Source organism: Aspergillus nomiae (assembly GCF_001204775.2).
Source record: "Aspergillus nomiae NRRL 13137 chromosome Unknown contig00255, whole genome shotgun sequence".
NCBI lineage: Eukaryota > Fungi > Ascomycota > Eurotiomycetes > Eurotiales > Aspergillaceae > Aspergillus > Aspergillus nomiae.
In genome coordinates, this window is record NW_015378310.1 from 25,531 (window position 1) to 46,566 (window position 21,036).

General features: G+C 49.5%; 7 protein-coding genes across 7 annotated transcripts; 4 read left to right on the forward strand and 3 right to left on the reverse strand.

Moving 5' to 3' along the window:
* Nucleotides 1–3,673: 3,673 nt before the first annotated feature.
* ANOM_008485 (cytochrome P450) lies at nt 3,674–5,534 on the forward strand (the record flags this gene model as incomplete). The annotated part of the gene is made up of 7 exons (XM_015553741.1): nt 3,674–3,828; nt 3,910–4,008; nt 4,065–4,258; nt 4,322–4,362; nt 4,417–4,720; nt 4,778–4,988; nt 5,042–5,534. 7 exons carry the CDS (start codon nt 3,674–3,676, stop codon nt 5,532–5,534), a joined length of 1,497 nt encoding a protein of 498 aa, XP_015404568.1.
* An 862-nt stretch (nt 5,535–6,396) lies between these two features.
* On the forward strand, nt 6,397–7,821 carry ANOM_008486 (FAD-dependent oxidoreductase; the record flags this gene model as incomplete). Its single annotated transcript, XM_015553742.1, has 3 exons — nt 6,397–7,038; nt 7,109–7,415; nt 7,487–7,821. Coding segments are annotated over 3 exons (1,275 nt in total), but the record flags the coding sequence as incomplete, so codon positions are not given.
* Nucleotides 7,822–8,474: 653 nt separating this feature from the next.
* On the reverse strand, nt 8,475–11,802 carry ANOM_008487 (putative ubiquitin conjugating enzyme; the record flags this gene model as incomplete). Its single annotated transcript, XM_015553743.1, has 2 exons — nt 8,475–11,581; nt 11,640–11,802. 2 exons carry the CDS (start codon nt 11,800–11,802, stop codon nt 8,475–8,477), a joined length of 3,270 nt encoding a protein of 1,089 aa, XP_015404566.1.
* A 910-nt stretch (nt 11,803–12,712) lies between these two features.
* ANOM_008488 (fungal specific transcription factor domain-containing protein) lies at nt 12,713–14,838 on the forward strand (the record flags this gene model as incomplete). Its single annotated transcript, XM_015553744.1, has 5 exons — nt 12,713–12,789; nt 12,841–12,991; nt 13,048–13,583; nt 13,644–13,781; nt 13,833–14,838. Coding segments are annotated over 5 exons (1,908 nt in total), but the record flags the coding sequence as incomplete, so codon positions are not given.
* A 315-nt stretch (nt 14,839–15,153) lies between these two features.
* ANOM_008489 (uncharacterized protein) lies at nt 15,154–15,490 on the reverse strand (the record flags this gene model as incomplete). Its single annotated transcript, XM_015553745.1, has 2 exons — nt 15,154–15,320; nt 15,376–15,490. 2 exons carry the CDS (start codon nt 15,488–15,490, stop codon nt 15,154–15,156), a joined length of 282 nt encoding a protein of 93 aa, XP_015404564.1.
* Nucleotides 15,491–17,998: 2,508 nt separating this feature from the next.
* Nucleotides 17,999–19,641, forward strand: ANOM_008490 (glycoside hydrolase family 28 protein; the record flags this gene model as incomplete). The annotated part of the gene is made up of 4 exons (XM_015553746.1): nt 17,999–18,274; nt 18,337–18,657; nt 18,709–18,854; nt 18,906–19,641. The coding sequence occupies 4 exons, from the start codon at nt 17,999–18,001 to the stop codon at nt 19,639–19,641; spliced, it is 1,479 nt and encodes a 492-aa protein (XP_015404575.1).
* A 303-nt stretch (nt 19,642–19,944) lies between these two features.
* Nucleotides 19,945–20,634, reverse strand: ANOM_008491 (2OG-Fe(II) oxygenase family oxidoreductase; the record flags this gene model as incomplete). The annotated part of the gene is made up of 1 exon (XM_015553747.1): nt 19,945–20,634. One exon carries the CDS (start codon nt 20,632–20,634, stop codon nt 19,945–19,947), a length of 690 nt encoding a protein of 229 aa, XP_015404576.1.
* Nucleotides 20,635–21,036: the final 402 nt, after the last annotated feature.

Sequence of the window (21,036 nt, forward strand, 5' to 3'; positions counted from 1 at the left end):
TGTATGTGGTCCAGACAGACAACGACGGTCACACAAAGCGGGGGAGACAAAGGATTAAGTTGACTCTAGCTCCAGATCATCGACGGGTTCCATTGCTTGTGGTATGTATAAACATCAACTACCCTTCGCAGTCGTTCGGAAGTGGTTTACCGTACCGAACTATGTGGTTAGTGCGGTGGTCCCCATTCGTCGATCCCGAGATCCCCGAGTCGGCGACCAACCTGTTCGGCGACAAGTTCCACTTCACACTGGATCCCGTCCTTCATATAGTTGTTCGCGTTCGCTGCTCTCCCTTGCATCCAGTTAATTTGACCCTGACTCGTGTCCAGACTGCGAGATGTGCAGGAGTGAGAGTCCCCGGACGGGGAATTACGTCACCGCCGTGATCCCGCATCTCACATATACAATAGCACGGATGTCCCCGACCCAGACTCTGAAACGGATTTCATATCCTTTCGGCTTCCTTCCTCCGCAATTTGTCGGCATCTAATATGCATCTGCAAATCCTTCAACTCCCCGACCTTCTTGGCCTCGTCACATGTTCTGGATCGCGTGCTGACTCGGGCCGGATCCCGCTGTCGCAATCGGACAACCTTCGACGCCTCGAGAGCTCACGTGAGGGGGCGTTGCCGACTTGATGAAGAGTCACGACTTGGACGATCGTGGGAACGGAACTGGGGACGGGAGGCACGTGAGCCGGAACCCGACGTTGCAGAGAGGACCGAGTCCATCCGATAGCAGAGCCAGGATATTGGGCTGTCAATTCCCACCCGCAGAAAAATAACAACCCGAGGGACACACTGCAGGATGCATACATGCATGGTAAGCACTGAAGAATCACCATTTGAGCCCAGCCAAAAAGGCTATTCTGCGGTGTTTGGGTCAAATCACGACGCATCCACACCAGGAATGATCGGGATTTGCTTTATGCACGCAAAGAGTGGTTCCAACTAGTGGAAAGGGGCGAACCGTCCGTGCGAGAAGTGATGACGGTGCAATCATTTCTGCAGGGTACATCTGAGAAGTCGACAGACAAATTAAGCCACGCCACATTGAGCTCGGTGACGCATGCTAAACGCCGTCCACACGGTCGGCGACCTTTAACCACTGCTCCGGGTTTCAATATGATTCCAATCAGCATTGTCAGACAACAGGGGGTGGCATGATGACAATTTGTCCTCCACTTTCGCTTGGGATTTGGGGGTGGGGGCAAAAGTGGATGGATCGCCCCGGAGGCTGAGAAGTGTTCTGTGATAGGCGAAGACGCGTTCCCGACTTTGGTCCCCGAATAAATGCCAAGTCAGATCCACTCGTTTCACTTCGGACACGAACCTCATCCCCACCAGCACTAGGCCTGGAACAGTTAACACTCGTCAATCCATGTCTAAAGTCTTCCGTCTCGACTCTATTGCTCCTTTTGCGTGGCTCGCAAATTAAGGACGGCATTCATCAGGACCAACGGAGCGTACGCGAACACTGTAAACGAAACTAATTGGCCTAATCGTGATCCTTGGACTTGGGTACATGCCCCAGAGCCGACGGCATCATCCGCGTGGTCGTTGTTGCCTAGGTCGAATCGTGGCTAAGAAAAACCTTTGCAAAAGACCCTCTCGGGCACAAGTATCAACAAAGCCGACCACACATTGTCACAGACTCAATGGAGCTCGCTGCCGGTTTTTTGAGCAACCACGAATCATGGATATACTCTCCCGGAATGCACGCAGAAGCCCTAGGGTCACTCAGCCCCATGTACCAGCCATCGAGGAGAACAACCGCGTTCACATGCTCACATCTCACCGTCTTCTAGACCTTAGACGCCGTCACACATACGGTCGCCCGCTGCTCTTAGCCCGGGTGGAACTCCCTGAGAACCTTCTGCGGCGACGCATCTGCTATAGAGTTGTACACACCTACCACACAAAGAAACGAGTCGCCATCCTTGTACACTTGAAGGTGGTCTCGAACGATATTGTAGGTGACACAGTTATGATTCTTTGTCCGCACCGGTTGGACAAGTCGGGCTTCAGTGTAATTCGTGCCCCGGCGATAGCCGGCGCGGATATAGTGATCTGTGAATAAGATTGCCGTTGTTTTCTTGCCAATGAGCTACGAAGGCGGTTCTGATGGCCCAACTAAGCACAGGTTCATGCCGTTCCCCGTCTTTGTGACACTTGCTGGAGATCCACTTTCTGTAACAAGGGAAAGGGAGCGAGCAGTTACCACGGCGGTTAAACAGATCAGAATCCTTCCTAGATCCGCTGTATGGGCCCTGAGTAAATATAGAGCTATAAATCAAGATTGATATCAGTGTTCCCGGGGGCATCGACCAAATGGCTTCTCGTGGATACGTGTACATCATTTTAGAACCTACGTCTGAGGTAACAGAGACCACAAATTGACACTGATTCATTCATGACCAATGGTCAATGCACCACTCGCGCCACACTTGAATACCATCGTGAATCTGGCTCATCAAGACTTTCAATGAAAGATACCCCCAAAATATGCTGTAGGACTTTATGAACCGGCAGGGGTTGGTAAATGGAAACCATTCCTTGAGAGACAGGTTTGTGGAGCCTACCGCATTGCCCTGCTCTCAAGCCTATCCTCGATGGTAATCCGAAGGCGCTTGAATCCAGATGTCTTGTGTATCCTCATCAACCAGGAGAAGGTCAGATTGTGCGTCTATGATGTTCCTTATGACGCGGGCAAAAAAGACACAATATGAAGGGAAACGGCCATCCCCGAAGTGGACTATAGAGCCTTCTATTTTGAAGTCCGTAGTGCTTAACCTTCATGATATACAAGCTCAGAAACCAAGGGTATGAAGACGAGCAGGTGGGTTGGATTAAGAGGAGTATCATAGAAATCCTCTCAATATAACCCTGACCAGGCAACTGCGGTCAAAATTACATTATTTTGCCAATCGCCCATGCATTAATGCATCCAGCTTTCCCAGTTGCGAGGCCGCAAATCATAACAACTATCCCCACCCAGGTACATCTACTCCTGGAGTCCAAAACGGCAGAGAAGACTCAAATGGCCTGGAAGATCCCCTGGTGCATCAACTACATAGACAGAAACATGATTAAGCAAATTCAGTGTTGCCTCGAGCAGACCCAGCGGTTTCAAGTGGTGTACGCTTGGTCCGGTAATTCGGTTACTCGCATGGCATCGAGGAAGAGGCTTGTATCAAAAGACTTGTGAGAGGCACTGAGACCTAAACCGTGGCAAGGTAGCGTGAGTGAGCCGGCACCGAGAAGGAGGTGTGCAGGTGGGAAACCTGTGGGATCCCCGTGGTGATCATAGTGGACATGGCTGAGTATGATGACGTCGATGTCGTTTGGATCCAGACAGTCATCGTGAAGCGATTGGGAGGCCTAGTCGGTACGGGATGCATAGTTCTAGTGGGATTGCTGCTCATGCAGTTCTGCAGTTGGGCGCGGAGCCCTAAGTTGAAGAGAAGGTGCCTGGATTAGGCTCGGCGAGAGAAACGTGACCATAGCATTTGGGTCAATTGGGGAAACCAATGATCGCCCCGGGAGGCTGAGTTCGGGAAAGAGATGTGTCTTTGGGGTGGTCCAAACGTTATCTCGGCCACAAGTATGGTGACACCGGATAATAGCAAATCACATCACCCCGCGTCAGGATAGGGCCATGCAAAACTCCAACAATGGCGCTCCTCACGGTTGGAATATTAAGCGCGTCAGCCGCGTATCTGATCTTCTACCTCGCCACTACAGCCCTTGCTCCAAGGAGAGCACCGAAGGGACTACGTGATGTCCCCGTCACTGGCACTGCAGCTCAAATGGGCGCCTACCCGCAAAAGTAGCTCCGAAAATGGGCCTGTGAACACGGCGAGCTCTTCAAGGTGCGCTTGGGACGGGAGCAGTGGATCTACGTGAACAGCCCAGCGGCCGTCAAGGAGATCTTCGACAAGCAATCGCAGCATTCCTCCTCGCGTGCTCCGAGTCCCGTTGTGTCGGATTTTCTATCTGGGGGCATGAGGTGAGGAGAATTGTAGATAGAATTCCGGCTTTAGCTTTCACTCATCTCATGGACAGGTTCCTGCTGATGCCGTACTCTTTCAACTGGAGGACGCTGCGAGCAATCGTCCACAAGCTGCTCACCCCAAAATCATCGAATACTTTCATGCCGTCCCAGGAATTCGAAGCCAAGCAGCTGCTGTGGGATATATTGGTGGACAATGAAAACCAGGAGAAGTTCCACATGCATATTCGTAGATATACCACGTCGGGTCAGTTCTTCCCGAGAACGGTCTTACCATTCCTAGCCCTGCTAATGTAACAGGGAGATCCAGTGGTAATGACTTCCACCTACGGACGACGAGTGCCTGTTTGGGTAAGATTCTTCGTCCCATCGGTCCCATATCGCGTATAGGAACGGATCTTTTAGGGTTGCGAAGACATCCGCGAGATATACGGACTAATGCAGGTATTCAGCGACGCCACAGCACCGGGAAGTTACATTACCGAGGCCTTTCCCGTCCTGAACAAACTTCCAGCGCAGATGCAATTGTGGAGGAAGGCCGCCCTGCAATCATTCCACCGCCAGGTGGCGATCTGGATGAAATACTGGACCCGACTCAAGACGCAAATGGACTCGAATCAGGCCCCAGAGTGCTTTGTCAAACAGTTCATTGAGACGGATTATGAGAGGAACGGTATTGGTGAGCTCCAAGCAAGCTTTGTTGCGGGCAGTACGTTGCGTATCCGTATTCTGTAGGGGAGGATGTTGAAGCTAACAATCCCTTCAGCAATGATTGAAGCTGGGTCGGAGACCACGTCCTCCGCGCTCGACTCCTGCGTTAAGTATTTTGCCGCCTATCCTAAGGCCCAGGCAAAGGCATACAACGAAGTCCGCCGAGTGGTTGGCGAGAACCGTCTCCCTGCTTTTGAGGATGAGCGAGATCTGCCATATATCAGAGCTTACATTAAGGAGATTCTCCGAATTCGACCTGTGACAAAGTAAAGTTTCCCAAGTAAACTATGCATCCTCTGTATCCTAACCTAGTGGTCAGTATCGGAAGCCCGCATTATACCACCGCAGACATTGTATACAAGGACTACTTCATCCCCGCAAACTCCGTCGTCTCCATAAATCACTACGCGCTCCACTTCGACCCAGAACGCTACACCGATCCAGATGATTTCATTCCAGACCGCTATCTCAACCATCCTCTCAAAGCCGGCGTTTACGCCGCGCATCCTGATCCATACGCGCGCGACCATTTCGACTTTGGAGCCGGCCGACGAATTTGTCCAGGGATGCATCTAGCCGAGAATAGCCTCTTTATTACAATCGCTTGCATAATATGGGCGTTCGATATCCTGCCGCTGCTCGAGAATGGCAAGGTTGGTACAGTGGATGTTTCTGATGCGGCCTACGAGAAGGGAGCGAATACTCTTCCGAAACCGAGCAAGCTGCGGTTTGTTCCGCGGAGCTCGACTGTAGAAACAACTCTACGAACTGAATGGCAGAAAGCTAAGGTAGAAGGCTATATGCTAGGGTAGACCAGAGTAGATGCTGAGGGGATGGTTGTTGACAGCAAATGAGCAATAAATCATAATGTGGGGAAGGTAGGATTGTTGCCATGGCTTTCCCAGGAGCAGTGCTCTAAAGTATGCATAGTATACCAATCAAATTAGGGACAATACGTAGTTGCGGGGCAGCTTCCTTATAGCCTCTTCCCAGAAAGCAGCAGACACCTCGCCCGACAATCGCTGGCTTTCGTTCGGTTACTCGGGTTTGCTGCGGAATGCCTTTCAGGGATAGGGTGAAAGTACCGAGGAAGGTGACATTTTCAGAAATCTGCGACATATTGGTCTTGAAATCGTATGTCTATCCTCGAGCACTTGCACATGGTCCGTTATCACCACTTTCTGCTGTTCGAGGCACAGGGTAGCCGATCTAGAGATATCAAAGAGACTAGTGTCTTTTTTCCCCCCTTGATGTACGCTCACCTCCTGGCCACGCCGTATGGAAGGGTGCTGAAGAGGTGTCAGAGAAGAGTGCGTAAATCTCTAAAAGTAGAAAAAGAAAATATACCTGGCCAAGAAACTGTTACTTGAATTCGCTAACTTATCGATGCGATTCGTGGAGTTCTACCATAACATATGGTATTGAATAGAGCAGATGCCTAAGGAGTAAGGCGTCCCAGGCCCTAAGGACCTCCACTCTTCTTGACTGCCGCACGGATGTCTACTTACAGCTGTTCTTCAGACCATCAGATTGTGGGACTTCCATGTGGGGTATAATCCACTCTGGGAGCAACCCCCACTCTGGATGGGCCGGTTGAATTGAAGCCACTCACTTAGAGGGGACTCGGTTGTGGGGGGATTTCCGTTGGAACCTGGGGATCCTCACAACTAAGGTACCAACATCCTGTGCCCCGCACAGAGTGAAGGCTGCAGAAGCTACAGTATTCGCCCCTTCGTCCCAATGTCTATTTCATTCGTCCTCATTGTGGGCGCGGGCCCTAGCGGTCTGCTTCTTGCACTCCTGCTAGGTAAAAAAGGAATCCCCGTGCGGCTTCTGGAAGCCGCAGACTCCCTTGATGACCGTCCTCGCGCTGCCCATTATTCCCCGCCCGCTGTGTACGAGCTGCGCCGTGCGGGAATCATGGAAGATATGGAAGCAGAGGGATCGTTCCTGCCGAATGGAGCGTGCTGGAGGAAGCTGAATGGAGAGTTTCTGGCGGCTGTCTCTGCCCCCGGAGCAGAAGATGGAAATCAGACGCCGTTGACCTGCCTTCCGCTAAACAAGCTGAACGTGGTCCTTCAGCGACATATCGACCAACTACCCCATGTGGAGATCTTGCATTGTCACAGAGTCACTGGGCTAGGCCAGGATGATGTCAAGGCATGGGTGGACGTTGAAACCCCGAATGGCCTGCAAACATTGGAAGCGCAATACATCGTTGGGTGCGACGGCGCAAACAGCCAAATTCGTCGCTCTTTATTTGGGGATAGGGAATTCCCCGGGTTTACTTGGGATAAGCAAATCGTTGCCACCAATGTGTGTCTCAGTCGACTGTGCATCGCTATCGGAAGAGCAGACAGCTAATAGATCTTCCTCTTTTTTCCAGACGTACTATCCATTCGAGAAACACGGGTTTGATTGGGATTCCAATTTCATCATCCATCCTGAGCACTGGTACATGGCAGCTCGGATTTCTAATGACGGGCTCTGGCGCGTCAGCTACGGGGAGGTGGCGGGCCTCAGCTTCGACGAGCTGAAGGCTAGACAGCCGGGGAAGTTCAAGGCCTTCTTACCGGGTAACCCTGACCCTGAGGATTACAAGATTGTCAACTTTAGCCCTTATAAAGTCCACCAGCGTCTTGCTAAGAAAATGAGGGTCGGTCGGTTCCTCTTAGCTGCCGATGCGGCACACTGTAAGTCTATCCCGTTTACTCAGATAAGTTATTCGCCTTGGCTTCTAAGAACATATACCTTTCTCCTACAGTATGCAACCCCTTCGGTGGTCTAGGATTGACGGGGGGAATCGTGGATGTGGGAGGTCTCTACGACTGTCTAGCAGGTATATATACTGGACAAGCTGACGACAGCATCCTCAACATCTACTGCGATGTCCGGCGTTCAAAGTATAACGATATCATAAACCCGGTTTCGACCAGTAATATCCGTCTTCTGTTTGAACAGGACCCGGAGACAGCACTCGAGGATAGCGAATTTCTGAGAATGTGCAAGAAGGCCGAGACGGATGATGCAGTTGCTGCTTTACAGAGGAAGGGGCTGGAGGCTCTGCAGTATGATCTTACGCAGCATTACCGGAAATAACAATTTGCAGCCCAGGTGTACATGAAGCCCATAATACTCTACCCTGCGGGATGGCATTGCCTGGAATAAGTGTCTGCAGGTATCTGGCTTCCCCCGGTTTGGCTGCACATAGACTAGACATACAATGTCAACGCTGGTGCATTTTCTCCGAATGGTTACCCCAAGTATACTTATAGAAGTGGTTCAGTAGAACGTTGTTTGCTATATATATGTCTCATTTAAGGATGCGATTTGCATAGCATTTCAACTCACTCTTTTCTCATGGAGGCTAGTATCTAACGGCAAACTACCAAGTGCCAATACTAATTTGTCGACATCCGTCCTACTTTAAATTGATGCATAATACACGTAGGATTCTTCATAACACGCTAATGACAGAGCTGGGACTCAAGAAAGTAGATTTGGAAGGAATATCTTTCCCGTTGTGGCATCTTTCATACGTTGTGAAATATGGCGTGTGACCGATGTAAGACCACGAATGATTAGATCAGAAGCAGAGATACAAGATGGAGAAAGCAGAAATACTCCCCCTGAATGAGATATAGGTATTAGGATTGAAAGGCTACGCGAAGCCCTTCTGTCCGCTTTCTAACATACCGTTGGAGGCAATCTACACATCGCAGTACCAAGCGTCACGTAGAAGCCCTTTGTATCTACCATGAGACTTGCTGCAGGTCGTCAGGAACCTTCCAACCATGTAATTGACACACTCTCGTATATGCCGCCACAGCCTCGCCGACAGCATAGTCCTGCGTACGCCGTTGATCGAGACGAGCCGGTACTGGGTCGGTGCTGGTGAGAGCCATGCGAACTTGCAGCAAGACACTTTCGATACTGGACACAGGAGACCAGCCTGAGCCCGTCAGTAGCTCCATACACATCGCCCCGCCAGCCGTAACGTGGCCTCCACCTCCCTGGCTAAACGGCAGGAATCGTGGGCGAATAATGCGCACAAACGGGGGTGACATTGGAAATTGAGGCGGAAACCGCAATTCCATGACAATGGATGTCATACCCGCCACCTCCAGATCCTGGGATAACGGTAGGGACGGTTCGAAGCTGTGTAGTTGCACAATCCACTGGTAAACGTTATTCACGAGATTTGGATCAATATACCAGCCCAGGGCATACAAAGGCTCCCGTTCTTGCACTTTCAATGTGGCCTGGAGATGCCTTTGAAGAGACTTGGTAGCCATCGGTGTAGCATATTTCGGCGGGCCAAGTAGCTGCAGAGTCGATTCTTCCAGCCTTCCGGGTCGAAAATCAGTTTTGGACAAATCATGGAAAACCTCTTTCGTTGCCTCGTCGTTGGTATCGGTGCTCCCAACACCGTCTGTCTCCAGCAGCCAGTCATCGTCAGTGAATGTGACGACACTGTCAAGGTCATCGTCAGCCATGGGCATCACGTCATGTGAATCCTGCCCTTCACGTGTATTTCTCGGTGTCGTTTCCGCATGCTGGCGGCTCCAATGACTGCTGACAGCAGAGATAGGGAGTGTCAGGGCCCTACCGGTGGGGCCAGAGGCCTCATAAGAAGGGTCCTGGGTATATGTCATTGATGGTTCCAATCTCGTGTCGCCCATGATCAGAGAAGCACTTTTATGCCCAACAATGAGGTACCTGGGCTGAATCCAGTCCAGTTTGTCTACCACGTAGTGTTCGCCGCTGAACACGAATTGCTCGGGAGCGTTGACTATTTCATTTAGCGAGAGCGCTCGGTCGATATTCAAAGTGCTATTGGGCCACGCTTTGTTCAGATGGTGGGAACTTGCATATGACAGTGAATATCCAAAGTGCCGCGACATATAAACCCCATCTCCCCTACTACGGCCATGCGCGATTGTTCTGAAGTGGAACCCTTCGCGTAAGATGCTATGCCAGTTGGACAGAGGACTTCCATGCCAAGCGAATAGTGTGGGGTACTCTGGATTATGTGAGGAAGAAAATGACTTCACGGCGCTAACAAAACGCTGCTCCTTATCCGGTGCTCCTTGCGCGAGCCTAAACTGGGCATGTCCATTCAGATGAGGTATTCGGTGTTCAGGATCGTCCTCATACCTGATACATGACCTGTTTGATGCAACAATCCACCTAAGGACATAAAGACCAGCAGGAGATATTCTATCGCACCACGACGCCAATGCCCTCTTAGAACTGCCATTAGAGTGGCTCGAAATAAAAGATCGCATTGAGTTAACGTTGGGAAGCGTATCCAGAAGCATTATTATGGATTCACATTTTGCGCTGTCCGGTAAGTCGTCGAAGCAGCCGTTGTACCGCATGAATTGTACTGCGCCGCTGCCTTCTAACTTAACGTCCTGTCCATCTGGTGTCCATCTGATAACTGGAGGCGATAGACGAATGGAAGACGGAAAATCGGCGTCTTGTACGCGACAATGCCACTGGGGCCGGCCATGGCGAATATGTGCGCCCGAGGGCACAATCAGAATCCATTCGCCAACTCTTAAATCTGGCATATCACGGGCATCCAGTACCATTGTAGATTGGTTGAGCTGTCCATGGTAAACCAGCTGAGTATTTGTATTGGCAGAATAAGGGACATTCATTCCAATACCCGTAGGGAAGTCTTCCAGGTACCCAGCCATTGCTCGAGCATAGGTAAAACTGACAAGCATATCGACGACGTACGGCTGGGATATTATCTCCCACTCAAGACTGGGCCCCATACCAAGTCTCATGTACTGGTACAGACACAAGCTATTTGAGCAGACGTAGGGCATAAGTGCCTCGAAGCCCGCTTCGACCTTGCAAAAACAATTGAGACAGAACTCGGTGCACTTAACAAATCTCCGAAGGGTGAATTGGATTGCAGATAGAGGAAGTGATAGTGGAGTTCTTCCTTCACAGATATGGTCTGCTCGCAGGAACCGTGGAGTCGCGGCATTCCAAGAATCCGGAACAAAGTACACTCCTCGTGTTACCTCTTCAGAATCCGGGCTTGTACTTTGACTGTTTTTCAGGAATAGCTCGGACCCCGTCCATGTAAAGCCATATTGAAGACGATATCGCACTAAGGCTATGAAATGTGTATTGAGGAGTGTATCCAGTGAGTCGCCAATGAAGAAGGACTGCAACTCTGGTTCCACCTTCTTGGTATTTCCTGGGGTTTCAGCGTCTGTCGAAAGAAAAGCTTGCAGGGCAGAAGTCGAGCTAGGCTTGTACGAATCGCAAAGACCAACGTGCATCTGGATCCGTGGTGTCTTGGGTCCGGATTTCTCAATCACTTCGTCAAGGTTGCAGTATCCTAAGGGATACCGTAACAGCAGCACTAGATACTGCGAAGGGCGGACATTCCAGGCCTGCATGGCAACTTTGGAGATACCAAGCTTTCCTATCCGGCAGGAAACCGAGACAATGAGACATTCAGTTAATTCTCCAAGGAAGCCAACTCGATACCCAGCCTTTTTTACAGTGCCCATGTCGGAGCGTATTTGCTTCATCACCTTGGCTTTGTCCGTCGGCGGCGCAAGTTGGGCGTCGGAGTCAACGTCGAAGTCCATGTCGTCATCACCGGAGAAGATTTCACTTTCAGAAGGATCCTCGTGGAAGGAATCCAGGGAAGAACCTACCCCCAGCAGAGTATTATCTATGCTGTTGCTGATGCATTCGAGAAACGGCCCAATTGCTAACCTCGCAACGGTCGGTTGCAATTGTTCGATAGCCTTAGATACATCATCGGGAACATTATCGCTCGCTGCAAATGTAAAGTATGTATGATGACCAGGATAGTCATGAGTGTCTGCCATATGCCAATTAGTGGCAGTCGATGAATTGCCAAGAAGAGTAAAAGCTCATACCTAATACTGATGTCTGAAAATCAAACGTCTCATTGCTAAAAGGTACCATGTAGGTATACAGGACTGAGCCATGTTCGTCGCCCGCCCTAACCCCTTCCAGACGGGGAAATCGCCCTGGTACTGAGGCTTGAATGAGATCCCGCTGGAACTCCTTGCGAGGCATGGTTAACCGAGTGGCGCTGCGGGGCAGGCACTAATGCCGCCAAACGAGGGTGTGGAAACTTGAAATAACAGAGTCACTGTGGGTCTGGTTCAATAAAGAGAAGTAGATGAGGAGGTGACGACCGCAAGAAAATACGGAAGTAATGGGGAAGACTTACGTGGGGGTGAGGCTGGTAGGGATAGGAATCTGGATAAAGCAATAAGGCCCCAAACACGGAAGCCACGGGCTTTGTTGCCTGGCTACAGCCTTGCGGTGTCCGAAGTGACTTGTCATGTCCTGGTGGCAAGTGCTGTGTATACCGTGCGCGATCAGCCACCAGGAGTATTCACTAAGCTATATCCTTCCAGATTACTACATTATGAGCAGCTGGTGACCATGTCGGAAGTAATATTGACGTTGCTACGACTGATTGAGTACATGCAGAAGAAACACTAACGAGGTACCAAACTTAGTTAACTAACAACATAATGTGACTAAGCGGTATAATCACCGCACAAATCAGGTTTGCATAAATCACCAGCTCCGCAACATTTCTCCGTCCCGGATCAGCAACCCAATGTGATTACAAACTTCATTCACTACCAACAGCTCACTACTCTATACTCCGGCTTCCTGCGGCCCATGCCTGGGAAACTAAATTACGAGATAACTGCCGAGCAACGTGCACTGAAACGCAATACGGCTGGAAAAACCTCCTCCGTGTGTGGGCTTGTTGCCTACTAGCCGTAATTCCACGTTGGCCCCGCCTGTATACATAGACGTATTCGATATGTACACCAGTGATACCCAGCTACCGCTAAAGCGTAGGCGGATTGTCACTTCATGTTCCGAATGCCATCGCAGGAAACAAAAAGTATACCAACGACTGCTACGCAGTACCAGATAACTTAGCTTTACTAATGCCCGTCAGTGTGATCGCAAGTCCCCGTGTAACAATTGCTTAGCGCGCAATGTCGCAAGGAAATGTTTCTACAACGCGCTTCAAAGGTATGTGCTCTTCCGCCAATGGCTAATGTAGCCTTCTAATACCGTGGGTAGTTCTGGCCAGATAGCCGAACCACCAGAAGTCTTGGGGCCAGAGCACGGCCAGAATCATGCGCCGGTGGTTCCAGCTGGTAATGTTCAAAGCTCGGGAGATCTCGGCTACTCCTTGATTACTGGGAGCAACGCTTTTGTGGGATTGAAAGACGTCCGTCTTCAAGTGATGACACCCAATAGTTGTGCGTTGTCGCTAATAAAGGACAGGTGCTCCAAGACGAAGACGAGTTTCGGCAAATTACATCCGCTCATAACCGTCCGTTTCGTTCAAGTGTTTTGAAAACACATGCCCACACACTGATATCACACCTACCTCCAAAACCAGTACTGCAACGGCTCGTTAAAGTATTCTTCGATGAGGTCAACTGGCATTACTTTATACTCGAAAGGTTCTATTTTGATGACCTCTTCTCACGCTGGCAAACCACCGAAATGCGCCCCGTTGATTATCTGAATAACCAAGAGCTATCTATTGAGCTACAGTACTTCCCAGCTCTTCTATTCCAGGTGGTTGCCCTCTCCCTTCAATTTCTACCACCTGAAGCGCTCGCTCTGACCCAGATCTCATCGAATGAGCTTTCCTCATCATACAGGTACAGCGAATTGGGCGATGAACTTATAACAATATTAGGTAGACATGGTGTAACACTCACTGCTGTCTTAGCAGACTTCCTGCGGGCATCCTGGCTCAAGAATTTTGGAAGGGGTATTGAGGCATGGCATAGTGCAGCGAATGCCATCAGGTGAGTCTGTTTCGCAACTCCGTGTTGCCGGATTGGTAACTGATTGTCGATGGGATTAAGGCAAGCGCAGGAGCTCGGTTTGCACCGGCAACGCGACATTCACCAATCAAGCCTGAATAGTATCGAACAAACATTAAGCATGATATGGTATGATGATTTCAAAAAGCGTGTTTGGATTAACTTGTTTGTATGGGATAGGTAAGAAAGACCGCAGGACGCATGGTACGTTGCTAATTACTTAATGTCAAGTCTAATGGCTATGATACTTGGCCGCCCACGAATCATCCACCCGGACGACTGCAATGTGAAACCGCCAATCGACTGTAACATCCCCAAGGATCCATCGAAGACAGTTCCAATGACAGTACAGCCCGGTGAACCTCCAAATGGGCCTACCACAGTATCGGCAGGCCTATTTCGGTACGGCTTGGCGTGCAAGTTTCATGAGTTGAGGGCTGTTAAAGCAGATAGGCCCCATTTAAAGGACCATACTATCATCAAAGGTCTACACGAACAGGTGATATCGTTGTTAGAAAATGTGCCGCCATATCTTAGATTTAAAAATCCCGATCCTTCCTGGGACGGAGAGTACCCTTTCCTGCCCCAGCTTCGTGAGGAGGTTTTCATGACGGCGAACCTGTTTTTGATGACGTTGCACCGACCGCACATCCTTGCTAGTGCAGAAAGCCGAAAAGCTGCATTGGAAGCGGCACTGGCCACGTTAGAATCACAACAGCGATTCTTCGGGCAAACCAGTGAACATCACTACCCCTTGTTTGGGCTCGCATTCTACACTATCGACGCGTCTATTTTACTATCCATCATCGTAGCATCGTACCCGCCGCATAGTCACGAACCGAGACAGTACGTCTACCATGTTCTCCAGCAAGCAATCGAGCGACTATCCCATATACAACCTTACAATCCAATAGCCAGGGCAGGACTCGGTATTGTGCAGCGATGTTATGAAAAGTTGAAGGAAGCCTGTCACTCCCCTGCCATGACCTCCGGAACGTCATCATCATCGGCTGTGTCTCCTGGGTTTGAGCTACGGGATCTCCGCCAAGAATTGAGTCATCAGAATAGGGTGCCAGCAGAACTGGATCAATTAGCACCTGAGCTTTCTATAATACCCGATAGCTTCAGCGAAGCATACTGGCTTGACCAGCTGAGCCTCATCCAACCGCCGCCCACCGTTGGGCAGGAGCCCGACTTGTTTTGGGATTCCTTATTATTCGAACGTGATGTGGTTTAGTGAAGGTATACCCGTGTGAACTCTATATATTTTGCAATGTAAGATTTTCATTCAGGTGTGGGATTTGAAATGGCCTACAGAGCATTTAGGTCTCGAAGCAGGTCATTATCGACAGCTACAACTGTAAGCTGGACATAAAAATGGCATACCTGGCGCTTCATGAAAGCTTCTTCCATAGTAGTCCTAGATTTAACATTTTACCGAGGAGATAGGGTGTTGGCTTATAGCTCACACCTGATTTCAATAATCACTCAGAAAAGGACCGCTGCAACAACACTTCGTAGGATTTCAAATCTTAGATACATAAAATGACTCCTAACAGCTGTGGCTACCCTCCTGCTCCGTACTCTTGCATCCACTACTGCAGAGCTTTGGATGGCCGACAATGCCAGGATTCGTGCAATGGAAAAGAATGTTATTCAGGTCTTCCGTCTCAAATTCCGTTCCCTTCAGCGCGGTCTTGAGATCATCTTCCGTGAATCCTAATCCACATTAGTGCCCCATGATCGATATCTATAAGCATTCGTCTCAACTTACCCTTCTTGCTAATGAGCTCAGAGGAGCAATAGTCGAAGCTTGGCGTGCATACTTTGTCTGCGACTGCAACAGTGACCAGGGAGAAGAGCGCGAAGATAACGGAGGATGGCTTCATTTTGATATGAGAGTCAAAGAGATGTGATCACAAGATTGATTTTTATCTAGATCTGAGGTAGTGTTATTTCGAGATAGTAGTGAACAAACTCGAGTCTATTAGACGTATTTATAGGAGAAGTATCTGATCTGCATTCGTCGTAAACAGATGTGGAATGTTGGGACTGGACTCAACGTCATGGTATGTGTGGCATTGCCAGTGGTGGGCGTTTTTGAAGAATGCTGTAAATAGCGCATTGATTCCTTTGTTGTCTTACAATATAGACGATAGACAACTCGATCTCAACGAGATAGAAGACTTTCTTTTATGTGCATTATCTGCGTGAGCACAAAGCAAACAGCCTCTTTTCCTCTCTCTTTCTACATTTTGCGGGCTCTCTTTGACAGTCTCGGCCCCGTCTTTCTCGCGTGACTCTTACATACCAGACACCCCAGCATTCTTCCTCGGAGCAAGTACTCTGCCACATTTTACATTTGGACCATTTTCATACAAAGTAATGGGTAGGTTCTTCCAGGTTTATTCTCCAGAAGCGAAGATTGCTTTGTGAGCCTTTTATGATCTAAGCATATGTATACAGCCCATGGTTATTGTCCGCATGTTTCACATGTATCGAGCGATTTACCACTGGAAAGCCTTTACATCCATAATATCGCCACGTTGAAAGTATGCTAGACTAATCTTGTCTCTTGTAAAGCCAAAGTCGACTTGCCCGTGAGGACCTTACGGGTCTGCCATTGCGTATTCAATCATCGTGAATGAGGGTAGTATATGTATGTACGAGGTGAATGGACTTTTTCTTTTGATTTCGACATGTATCACGAGTTTGGTAAAACTATTAAATGCATAGGCCTGTCCCAAGTTAGGTTGTTTGTTAGTACACCCCTGGTTATTATGGTTATTATGATTTTTTTCTTCCCTTGTTTCCCCGATATAGTCCACAATGTTTACAATCTCATCTAACCGCACGATTGAGGGAGGTGCCACATGGGCTAGACGCAAGTTAAGCAGTAACCCGACTAATCGAGAAATCCCCTAGAAAAGCCAACAATAAAAATCAGAGAATAGAAAAACTAGAATACCTAACTCGGTCTACTATATCGAGGGCGACTGGACTTCCCAGCTAATATACCTGAACAATCATGTTGGCGTGGTTAATATACAATTTGTAAAAGTTTCGGGTTTCAATATCGAGAAAAGTCAATATTCTTCTATTATTAAGTCCTTACGTATACTTGATGTCAAAATTCACAGTAACGGTCACATGGTGCGCGATAGGGCAACTTCACCTGCGAAAAGATACGGGATTTAATAACTAATCACGCATTCAATGAACAATTATATCTGTAGGAATGATTACGGATGATCATATGGTTCTACCTCCAAATGTAATTCAAATGATTCTCACATATCCACCATGGTATACCCTCTTCATCAGCCTCACCTCATCCTTCCTTCTCCTATGATGGGAGGAACGACGACTCACAAGATGCCGGATGGACAGCGTGCAAAGAAGTCAGATCAATGCTTATGGTCTGCAGGCCGACGACCCCTAGCAGGTAGACCTTATGGTTGGCCAACTACGGGGTACAGTGATTGAGACTGGGGTCGCTGAATCTCTTTGACGTCTCCAGCAAGATGCTGGTTGGTGGTTCGAGAATTCCTTGGGAGAAACCCGCATTGGTCTGGTCATGTCTATCAATTGAACGTGTCACAAAGTCATAATCCACAAATGGCAACTTGCACCTCCTGGTACTCCATCACCCCTTGCTGGTTTCTTTCGGATAAAACATTCCGTCTAGCTCATAACGCTAATGCTTGGCAGGCTTTGTCCAGTTTGCCAAGGTCAATAAGCTTTGCCAATGAAGGCTTGGTCCGGTTACCCCGTGGTGAAACACACACACTTGCTCGCTAGCAAATTTAAGGGCTCTCTTGATTTGTGGACCGGGTGAAAACAGCCGACCCAGCTCGGCTGTTGAACGTTGGACCTATTGAGTGTTCCGGAGAAGATATGTCAGGACTGCAAAATCAATCCATTTGTAGGAAGAATCCACTTCGTCCGTAATTTATTTGTTACTTAGCGTATGTCAAAGTAAACAAATGCTTTTCCGTGTTCCGAAAAGGCCATCAATCGTCGAGCACTTTCCACACGCTAAAGCACGGAGCCGACGCAATCACCCCCACCACCCAGACATTGACTGTGCACGAGCCAGCAATACAGATTATGTTGCTTTATCCGTGAGAACATGTTCTGGACCGGGTAGGGACTGCCGCAATTTCACTCCCTGATTTCTCGGGCTAGAGACGTTCAGCCCCTCGTAGTATCTGAAACTTCCGTTATCCTCCATGAATCGACAGAGATCCACTACGGCTCCTAGGTAAGATTGATTCAATACAGTGAGATTGTATAAATATGCTTCTCCAGAACTACTCTATCGATGGTCCAGGCACCTTACATTCTTTTAATATCAGTAATCATTCCTTTAGTCTTTCCTTTACCCAGTGACAGTCATGAAGCGCAGTGCGCTTGTTCTTTCGTTCATTCCCCTTGTGTTTGGGTGTGACAACCCAACATCTCCCGGTCACAGCTGCGCCTCGATCTACTCGGTTTCTGCTGCGGCAGCTTCCAGCTTCTGTGCCACCTTCACTGCAAGTACAGTGACTGCTACCACTGGAGTACCAGCGGCCTTCCTCAGCAACTGCAACTACAAAACCAAGCATCTGTCTAGCGCATGCAGCTGCCTGGGCACCGCAGCTGCTCCTACTGCTGCGGCTCCATCTAGCGTGGTAGGTATCTAGTCAGCATCGTATTAAACTGATCACGCTACGGAACTAACTAATGGGGTCAGACCTCTGTTTATGTCACTTCAGCAACTGTTACCCCTACGCCTTCTGCTTTCAAGACAAGCACTGCCCAGATTGTCGAGGAACCAAAGGCAGTCACATCCTCGACAGTAGCGGTCACTACCCCGGTTTCCGTGCCGACAGCCAGTTCATCCTTTACCGGTAACGGTGGGACGACCTGCACTGTAACTGAGTATGCAGCAATCTCGTCCGCTGTTGCGTCTTGCTCCAACATTCTCTTGTCCGACATCTATGCACCCCCTTCCAGCACAATCGATCTCCAAGGCCTGCAGACTGGCGCTGCTGTAATCTTCGCTGGCAAGACTGTGTGTTCCCCCACCCCTTACGCAGCTATCAGATACTGATTCAGGGCACAGACATTTGGAGACACCGCTGACAGTGACTTTGATCCCATAGTTGTCTCTGGAACCAGCGTTACCATCACTGGTGCTGAGGGCCACGTCATTGACGGCAATGGTGAGGCATACTGGGACGGAGAGGGGTCCAACGGTGGCTCGGACAAGTCAGATTTACACACTACCACATAGAAAAAGCAGTTACTGACCTCTTCCAGGCCCGACCACTTTTTCGTTGTGAAGGACATGTACAATTCCCGCATTGAGAACCTCTACATCCAAAACTGGCCGGTCCACTGCTTTGAGATTGAGAGTACCGAACACCTTACTATCTCCGGTCTGACTCTCAACAACTCTGCCGGGGATGCTGCCAACAGCAAGAGTGATGGGGACCCGGCAGCCCACAACTCCGACGGCTTCGATATCAAGGAAAGCAGCTACTTCACACTGGAGAACACCTGGGTACACAACCAGGATGACTGTGTGGCGGTAACCAGCGGAACGGATATTGTCGTCGACGGAATGTACTGCTACGGTGGTCACGGGCTCAGCATCGGCTCCATTGGCGGCAAGAGCGACAACACGGTGAACGGAGTCACCTTCTCCAATTCGCAAGTGTTAAGCAGCCAGAACGGCTGCAGAATCAAGACTAACTCGGGTGAGACCGGTGAGGTCTACAACATTCTCTACGAGAACATCACCCTGTCCGACATTAGCGACTACGGGATCGATGTCCAGCAGGACTATCTGAACGGCGGTCCCACCGGTGAGCCCACCAACGGAGTCACCATCGCCAACGTCACCTTTGTGGATGTGACAGGAACGATGAGCGACGGTCAGGATTACTACATTCTCTGCGGAGACGACAGCTGCTCCAACTTTGTCTTCGACGGAGTGGACATCACTGGCGGTAGCGGCGATAGCTGCAATTACCCCTCGAGTGGTTGTCCCTAAGTCAAGACAAGATTGCTTAAATGTGAAGGTCCAGAAGTGCCCAGTAGAACTGAGACTGGCGGGCTGAGTAGATTTACATATTATTGAAAAAATGAACCTGGAGTTCCTGAAAAGTTCGTCTCTTTTGTACCGGTAAACCATGACCTTGAGACGGCCTTGTGTATTCCCAAACCGTAGGAACTCAATATAAACAAGCGCGGAGCAGCCCCATGCGCCATCAAGACAGTAGAACTGTGGGTATAATACACTCGACAACCATGAACGTAACATGAAGATATAGTATTCAGCATAACCAACCAATCCTCACTCAGACCTCTCCGCCTCCAAAGCCAACGCCTTCACACTCCTCTTCTCCTTCTCAACCCCCTGCCTCCGCTGCGCAACATCACAAACCTCGACATCACCACACTCACACTCGCCCTCCCTCACCCACCGATAAGTAATACTCCAACGATCCCTGCGCGGCCTCACCTCCCCATCCGGCAAGGTATCATTCTTCCTCTTCTTAATACCATGCGACCAAAACAGCCTCGACTCCCCGGTCATCTGCATCATACACCTCGGCAACAAATCAACATCCACACGCTCCTCCCCACGCCGAAACTGCATCATAATCGGCGCCCCCAGCGACAGCGCATACAGCTGGTCATACGCCATATGCGCATCTACATGCGGCGGGATGCCGCTGCCGGGCGGGTAATACTGCAGACACACCTGGTCCGGCGGCCGGCTCTCCGTCGTCGGGATCAGCGGCTGCAGCCACTCCGGGAATTCCTTGTAGGGAATGTCCGGGTCAACGCCGAACGTCTTGTAGTCGAACGAGTAGCCGTAGTGCAGCGAGATGCGGCCGCTCCGTGACGGCCATTCTAGCTCGTTTTGGAAGATGCGTATCAGGTCCTCCTCGTGCGAGGGGGTTATGAAGTCTTCTTGCCATAGAATGCCATGTGGTTTAATGGGGAGTTCGTGGAATTGGCTCGTAGAATTGGAGGTCATTCTTGTGCTTTCTTTTCTTTTTTTTTTTATGTTGGTTGTTGGGTTGGGGAGGATGGCACGTGATGGGGGAAGAGTTTTGTGTTTGGTTTGATAAGATAAATTTATCCGCGGAAGAAATCTTGGGGTGTGGGGGTCGGTGTCTGTGCTTGAGGTTGTATACTGTCAAGTATACTTCAAGTGCTATATTTTGTCTGCCATTTTTCCTGGATTGTTAAATATCAGACTTGGTATATACTATCTGGTCATAGAGTGAGTCATCGGTGAGTATCTTGCCAACCCGAGACATCATCAATCTGTCAAACTGGCACCCCATACCACTGCAATATATATCTCCACCGGCCTATTCACCTCCCCTCTACCATATCATGCCACAGCACAAACACAACCCACCCCCAAATAAAA